The 8,861-nt window shown below is 38.5% G+C and overlaps 1 protein-coding gene across 1 annotated transcript in view; it reads right to left on the bottom strand.

The window, feature by feature from the left end:
• LOC106868585 (tubulinyl-Tyr carboxypeptidase 1) overlaps positions 1-8,861 on the bottom strand; it is a 26,046-nt gene that overhangs the window by 5,417 nt on the left and 11,768 nt on the right. The window contains exons 4-7 of the mRNA XM_052972015.1: positions 4,670-4,841; positions 2,860-2,905; positions 1,191-1,270; positions 53-136 (exon numbers count right to left, since the gene is read on the bottom strand). Coding sequence (XP_052827975.1) covers positions 53-136; positions 1,191-1,270; positions 2,860-2,905; positions 4,670-4,841 — 382 coding nt within the window. The remainder of the gene's footprint in view (positions 1-52; positions 137-1,190; positions 1,271-2,859; positions 2,906-4,669; positions 4,842-8,861) is intronic.

The following is an 8,861-nucleotide window of genomic DNA, read 5'->3' as shown; positions in this document are numbered from 1 at the left end:
GTGTGTGTGTGTGTGTGTTATCATGATCGTGTATTGCTCAAAAAGTACTTACTGATTTTCTAATAACACGAGCATGTTTCTGAACTTTCCTGAAGAGATCAGTTGGGTCTGTGGTTTGCATGTTGATGACAATTCCCTGGTATTGAAAACATTTTAGGAATCAAAGACATATTGGAAGAATTATAAAAAGAGAACTTCCTAACAGTAAATGATTCTGTAAACAATTCTAATTTCTTATATCAACCAATATATGAGGCAGGATTAATAAGTTCTTGGACCAACCCCACTAAACCAAAGTACATCAGTGAAGACTCACTGGGCCATAGTTACCTGGTTTCCATGGCAAATAAGTGACCAAGATCACAGCCTTCCCTCTGGATGGGATGCCAGTCCATTGCAAGGTTGCTCATTTTCAGCAGAGTGGACTCACTATGGTGCTGCCTAATTTGGGAATTGAAACCACAATCTTCTGATTGTGAGAGCAACAATCTAACCACTAGGCCTTGCACCTATACAGTAAATAATGTAAATCATATATTACTTATATAAGGGGACTATTCTAAAGAGCAGAATTCTTGACTGGAAACAGGTGAGGGGCAGCAACAGGAAGAGCATCCAGTCGTAGAAGATCTGCCTCAATAAACTCTGTCTGAGTCTTGTGATCATGGAAAAGTGGAAGTTAAGATGATGATGATGATGATGATGTGGATGATAGTAGTGATAGTTGTGGTGATGGTGATGATGGTGGTTCTTGAATGCCTACACTAACGATGATGATGATGGTGATGGTGTCACTGATGGTGATGGTGATGGTGATTATGATAATGACTGTGATGATGGTGATGGTGTCACTGATGATGATGGTGTATGTAGTGGTGATGGTGATGGTGATTATGACGACTGTGATGGTGGTGTTGGTGGAGGTGGTTCTTGAATATCTCCAGTGGAATCCATTCTGTTTTAAGTATTTGGCCGACCTAGTACCCTGTCTGTGGAAGACACCCCATATCTTCATGTGCTCCTCTCAACTGCACCACATTAACCCAACAAATCTCAATGATTCTTAAAAATGCTTAAAAATGTTACCCTTTCTCCTCTAATTATGTCATGAAAAAGAAAAACAAAACAAAAGAAAAAAACCCAGTGAAAAGTTAAAAAAAAACAACATCGCAATTTTGTTCCCCTCTTACCTTCCATACAATACTTCTACATGATGTAGGATTATGGGTAATTGGTAAACCAATATGAAGTTTTAGCAGTTTGTGACCATCTGGATGAAGAAATAAAAGAAAAGAAGTAAATAAAATCCTTAAAAATAAACAAAAATGTAAGACAGATATATTTGCTAATTAGAAAAATAATTAAAAGATTTTACAATGATGACAACTGTTGCCATTAAAAGATAATACAAAAATAATGATTAAAACAAAGAAAAAAACGATGATCTTTCGAAGTTCCTTCTCAATTTGTTCATCCATTCAAGAATTATCCTCTGTCATACCACTTAGTCCTTCAATACCTGGCTTACAATCACAGCCTCACCTTTTTATATCTCTCCCATCCGTTAAGTGGAGGTTTTTTCTTCTTTTTCTTTCTTTTTCCATTTTCTTCTACCAACTTTTTTGTCTTGCTAATTACCTGGCAACCTCACTAGTGCTGGTGCTAAGAAAAAAAAAGCCCACCCTGTTAATTGGTTGGCATTAGGAAGGGCATCCAACTGTGGAAACCATGCCAAAGCTGGTACCAGAGTTTGATGTAGCCCTGTGACTCGCTGGATCATTCAACCCAAGCCAGCATGAAGAGGTTAAATGGTCATGATGAAAGGGCTGCCAAATGCAATCAAGGCCTTCACTGACCATGAGATGTAAAGTTTGAGGACAATTGCTCCAGACAGAAATCAGCCTTGCCAGCCATCAGAGACATAAATAAGGAAGTAAAATGAAAAGAAAGAAAGAAATTCTCTGAAACAAGGAGGAACCACTGCAACCAACATACTCTTTATATACATAAAGATTCTGAAAGGTTCAGAAGATGAGAGGTCTATACTTGTTTGAATGGAAGAACTGTTATTGTGATGTCTATGGAGTTGTGGATTCATTCTCATTGGTTTGGTGTTGAGTACGTTTTTCACCAGACTGGTTGTACTCTTATTTCTTGTCTTTGTACTCTTTAGAATTCTCTCATTTTCTGGTATGGCAATGGAATCTGGTTTCTTAGTATCTTCTTTATATTCTTTATGGTGTCGTGTTTAATTAGATCTGAATGGACGTTTTTATTTGGTTATTAGCTACAGTCAACCAGGATTCTAGTGGTGTTAGAATCTTGACTGGACTTCGTGTGATTGTTGCAAATGAATGTCAACAACATACAAGTTGGTGTCTTTTGATTAGGATCTTCTATGAAAACACGTCTGGCCAGGGAGAAACATTATCCTTCTGGAAACAGATGAGGGTTGACAGCAGGAAGAGCATCCGGCTGCAGAAAATTTGCCTCAATGCATTCCATCTAAACTATGCAAGTATAGGACATTAAAACGATGATGATGATGATGATTTTAGCTAGGTAGTAAGTTATGGTGCACTTGTGACATATACACATATATACATACATAACAGATATTCATAACATACATGCATATACACATACACATTCATATATGCAAACGTATATATGTACATATGTATGTATGCATACAGCGTACAAATGCACACACACACACACACACATACACATGCACACATACATATCTTGAACTATCATGCACCTATTGTAAGCAACGAGCATCAACCCATGCTGTCTCATTGCCAGAGCAACACAACACCTTACAACCAGACTAAACTGGGAAAACGAATAACTTACAGTCTTTGTAAGACAGCTGGTAATTCAATATCAATTCATGTAAACTCTGAAAGTAATAATAGTGGATGTTTTTATTGTTTTTATTCAAATGCAACGTCTCAACTCAAAATCTAAAACTTATAAAAGATTCTGAATTAAAAAAAAAATTTTTTATTTGGTTTGTAAGGTTCCGGACGAGAAGCCATGTGATGAAAAAGATTTTGTTGTATCTTGGGAGGGTCATAATGCCAACCAAAACACATGCACTGGTTCTATTTCACTTTTTCAAATTATTACTTATTATTACTCAAGTAGTTAATCACTTAACCAATTAGTCCTTTAGTTAATCAGCAAGTAAAGTGGCTAGTTCCAAAATCTCTATGAGAGGCAAGTAGTTACTCTACTTCGAAGTAATGGTTGTTACCACCTCAATGGGGTTGTTCCGTACAGAACACTGTTACTACTCTTTTTAACCCCAGGAGAACACATCCTCCAGCAGGTTAATGACACAATATCAGAAACGTTAGCATGCTGGGCGCAATGCTTTTCAGTAATTTGTCTGTCTTTACGTTCTGAGTTCAAATTCTGCCAAGGTCGACTTTGCCTTTCATCCTTTTGGGGGTCGATAAATTAAGTACCAGTTGTGTACTGAGATTGATCTAATTGACTATCCCCCTCCACCAAAATTTTGGGTCTTGTGCCTAGAGCAGAAAAGAATATCTGTCTGTTATATTGCAAACAAGGGAGTGGGCAACTCCCATCTAGCATTGACAGGAACCAACAGACTGGCTGGTTTCTGGGAATTACTCTTCTTTGGTATTGGTTATACCTGTCTGCTAGACATTTAGCCAATTGTTTGACCAATCGAATATTTGTCTAATCACTTGGCCAATCAATCAATCAGCCACGCTTCTCAGAATCCTTTTGTTGCCATCCGTGACTTCATCAATGTGAATCAAATTATAATTTTACAAATCTCTTCACCATTCTTTCTAATAATCCAAGAGAATAAAAAATAAGGAATTCCTCTACCAACATACAATACTACACACTTGCATATAAACACACACACAAACATGAAACACAGATGGATGTTTATTTACACACCAATGTGTGCAAACTAACAAAGCAGTGGATGTGAACCAGCCTGCGGCACATATCAAAGCATGTTTACCAATCTATTATCAATAAGTCTTTTCCTTTTTTTCATCTCTAGTGTAGGGTGATAGGGGTTGCCTCATATATCTACCAGAGTCTCTCATTTCCACTGTGTTTGTCAATCAATTTAGTGTCAACATATTTGTGCATAGTGGCCTGCATTGGCAATGCACAGCTATGCACATACATATTGCAAATGCATATGCATGGTGGTATGTGCATCAGTAACACACAGTTATGCACTTACAAGTGGATTCATGGATGATTCCATACAGTTTCTCTTGTCTGATTTGCCAATTTTTGTTTTTTTGAGAGAAAAAAAAAATGGCTTCTGTAGATAACCTATAGTTTATACAATTCAAAGGAATGAAATTCTTCACACAAAGAGATACCAATGATGATGTGTGGCAAATTTGTGCCAGAGACAGTGAAAATTCTGTCAGGGACAGATCAGCAGTTGAAGCTATAAATCAATGGTTCCCAACATGAGGTCGACAAACCCCTGGTGATCCGCAATGGTTGTACTGGGGGTCTGTGAGCATGTTAAGCTGACAGACCTTTCAATATCCTGGGGTCTGTGGGAAAACTCATTTAAAAAAAAGGGGTGATAAAGTTGGGGACCCTATAAATTATCAAAGAAAATGGTCAAAAGATAAAAAGAAAATCCTCTTACCGAATAAACTAATGGTTTATACATGAGTTTTTCCCTCCGACTCATGCCAAGAGCACCGTAAGCCCCTTTGTAGTAGAGGCCCAAGACAACATGTCGATATTCCACAGTTTTGAAGACTGTCTTGAACCCAATTGAAAACCTTTCAAGAACTGGAATCCCATTTGTCATATAACTTTGTCTCGTTCAGGAAATTCTTCAATTTTATTGATTGGTTATTTAAAAGTATTGATATTTAAGAATGGGTAATGGAAGAAACCACTATGTGGTTGCCTTGTCTGCTAGAAATAGCTACTAAATCTCTCAAAAATCATACCTTACTATTATGAAAAATGGAAGGATACATAGGATAACAGAGTCATGGAAACATTGTCTAGAAGTGCAGGCATGTGGCTGAATGTTTATGTTGTTGGGTTGATGATCAAGAGGTTGTGAGGTCAATTTTTGGACCAGGTGTTACATTGTGTCTTTGAGTAAGGAACTTTATTTCATGTTGCTCATGTCTCCTCAGCAAAAATAAGCCCCAGAAAAACGTTGGTGTGACCCCTCTCTCCCATCAGCAGTCACATCTGGGACATTTCACTGGATCAAAGGAGGTGGGGCAGCTTTGAGAGATTGTTTATGCTTGGTCACAACAGTACAGGCAGCTAAAGCAGTGCAAAGATGGCACATGCAACCAAAGTGACCCTTGACCACAAGTGACCAGCAGAAAGAAAAAAGGCTGCGTTGGTCATGGCTGGGATGTCTTCAATCCTAAATCTCTTCCATCAGGACTAACCTGGGGTTAAACAACAATGATAACAACAGCAACAAGGATATGTTTGTTGAGGTGGAGCACCTTGTGAATTGAACCCACAACCTTCTGTTTTGATTCCAGGTTGGGCTAGAATTAATTTTCTTGTATATTTATGTCATTAATGAGCCGAGGTCATAATAGCTGAGTGGATAAAGTGATTGGACAACCTGGTCACGGGTTGTGGGTTCAAGTCCATGACAAGCATCACATTGTGTTTCTGGGCAGAGAATTTCTCGTTAATGTAATTTTGCCTTAGTTTAGTCAACCTTGTTTGAGTTGATCTATGATCAAAGGCATTCCATACATGACCATCTCAACTCTTTCTACATCTACAACTACATCATCCACTGTGTCCTTCTTGTTTTGTAACAAGAGGAAGTGATGCAAGGGAAATTTTGCTGCTATTTATAGAAAAATCAAGTGGTTGCATGGTTCCCAATCATTTCACTGCAAAGGATCTCTTTTTATGGAAATGACTTTTCTCACAGACCCTAAATTTCAAAAGGTCTGTTCACTCAAGAAATGTTTGACTCAGATTATAGACCCCCCTTGTAGATTGCTAGGGGTTTGTAGATCCCTGGTTGGAAACTAGATATAAATGCTCCATTGCTACTAAAATACTTAATTCTTCATTGCTACGGCACACCTAACCATCTAGAATAGTCACCTTACCTTAAATACATAGGTTTTTCTATCCAGGATGAAGGGACATAAAAAAAATTATAGGCGCAGGGGTGGCTGTGTGGTAAGTAGCTTGCTTACCAACCACATGGTTCCGGGTTCAGTCCCACTGCGTGGCACCTTGGGCAAGTGTCTTCTACTATAGCCTCGGCCCAACCAAAGCCTTGTGAGTGGATTTGGTAGACGGAAACTGAAAGAAGCCCGTCGTATATATGTATATATATATATGTATGTGTGTGTATATGTTTGTGTGTATGTGTTTGTCCCCCCAACTTCGCTTGACTACCGATGCTGGTGTGTTTACATCACCCGTAACTTAGCGGTTCGGCAAAAGAGACCGATAGAATAAGTACTAGGCTTACAAAGAATAAGCCCTGGGGTCAATTTGCTCAACTAAAGGCAGTGCCCCAGCATGGCCGCAGTCAAAAGAGAGAGAGAGAGAGAGAGTATGAAGGTTGTCAATTCAAACCATCCAGGGCAGACATTTGAATTTAAGGGAGATTTAGATGTTATTTCTAGCAGGTTATGCCAACGATCATGTACAGTAAGCACCTATATTGTTTTGCCACAAGCCTGTTTTCTTTTTGTAATTTTATTCCCTGTATTGGCCAGCCTTGCCACACTTTGTGCCATGCTGAATCTCCCCCGAGAACCACGTTTGAAATACAGGTACAGCTCATTTTTGCCAGCTGAGTGGACTGGAGCAATGGGGAATAAAGTGTCTTGCTCAAGGACAGAACACGTCACCAGGAATTGAACTCACAACCTTATGTTTGTGAGCCAAATGCCCTAACCACTAAGCCACGCACCTTCACACCACTCATGATAATAAAAAAAAAAAAGGTAAAACCTTAAAAGAACATGATAAAAAAATGTGTTGGAGAGGCTGGCCTAAAATGATAATAAAAATGGCAAGCTTTCTAAAAATGATAATTAAAAAGACTCCACCCCAATAAATATGATAATTAAAAAGACTCCTCCCCAATAAATATGATAATTAAAAAGAGTCCACCCAATAAATATGATAATAAGAATGACGTACACTCCTCCAAAATGATGACAAAAAATACAAACCCCTTCTACAACACAAAAGTTGTGAAAAAGTACTTTAAAATTATTTGGATTTCCTTTGGGAGAATATTGAGAAAACATGTTTAATTGTCTTTGAGTGAAGGATACACAGCAAGTATGACAGCTTCAAGACATTTGATTGGAAGGCATTCCTTCATAATTTCTTTGGCTGTTTCCATTAAGCTGAAAGATTGGAACATATATACACATACATACATATAAATATATACATACACACACATGCGTGCGCACCTGCACACTCACACACACATACATATATGTAATCTCTCTCTCTTTATCTTTGCTGTGCGTGAGAAGACCCAGCAAGCCAAGTAAGATTGTTGCCAGTGCCCCTGGACTGGCTCTTGTGCGGGTGGCACATGAGATGCACCATTTTGAGCGTGGCCGTTGCCAGTACCGCCTGACTGGCTCCCGTAGGATTTTCGTGTGAGATCGTTGCCAGTGCCCCTGGACTGGCTTGTGCGGGTGGCACATAAAAGACACCATTTCGAGCGTGGCCGTTTTCGTGCGGGTGACACGTAAAAGCACCCACTACACTCTCTGAGTGGTTGGCGTTAGGAAGGGCATCCAGCTGTAGAAACTCTGCCAAATTAGATTGGAGCCTGGTGTTGCCATCCGGTTTCACCAGTCCTCAGTCAAATCGTCCAACCCATGCTAGCATGGGAAGCGGACGTTAAACGATGATGATGATGATGATATATATATATATATATCGACTTAAATGAGAGCTCAAAACTGATCCATTGAAAATACTTTATTATAATAATAATAATGAAAATGACCTATGATCATTTCGATGCAATATCCAGATCGATTCGTGCATAATGATCATAAGTCATTTTCATTATTATTATTATAATAAAGTATTTTCACTGGATCAGTTTTGAGCTCTCATTTAAGTCAATATATATACAAAAACTCAATTGTGAGTATTTTGCTAAGTTTGTTAACAGATACAATATTTTTGCCTAATTTTTGGTATAAAAATATATATAAATACACACACATATATATGTATAGAGAGAGAGTGAGAAAGAGAGAGAGATGCTTTTATCACCATCAAAGATCACAAACCAAACTTCCCCTCCAATCCCAAGCGCCACCTGATTAACCCAGTGTTATGGTGAGAGTCATTGACACCCCTGAACTCTTATAACTCTTATAAACAGCAGGAATGGCAATGATTGCAGCAGCAGCACGAATAACACAAAGAAATATATTGGAGTAATGGAGTTTCCCTTTAAGCTGTGCTTAAATAACCCCAAGTTTTCTTTCAGGATCCTAGAAATACACAATGTGAAGTCTTTGGTCCACTACGTATGGCATTAGGGAACATCATGCCAGATTGAATAGATGCTCATGGAACAGCCTGGATCCTGCCTCAGCTGGAGCAGATGATGCAAACTTTGCAATCCAGTGTTCCAGCTTTGCTTCCCTCATGGGGCAGTTATCTATCCTCTTAGAATATATAAATGTATTTTCATGCAGCTATGAGTGGTTTAACTGCTATTTCTAGCAATATATGTGTTTGTAGCACATACGGTCACAATTAGTGATGACTAAATTTTGCCTGTACGGTTTATATTGCACCCAGCTGCCCACATTATAAATATATATATATATATA

The sequence above is a fragment of the Octopus bimaculoides genome, chromosome 11 (genome assembly GCF_001194135.2).
Source record: "Octopus bimaculoides isolate UCB-OBI-ISO-001 chromosome 11, ASM119413v2, whole genome shotgun sequence".
Taxonomy (NCBI): domain Eukaryota; kingdom Metazoa; phylum Mollusca; class Cephalopoda; order Octopoda; family Octopodidae; genus Octopus; species Octopus bimaculoides.
The sequence above is the reverse complement of the archived record's forward strand: the minus strand, read 5'-3'. Positions and strand labels throughout refer to the sequence as shown.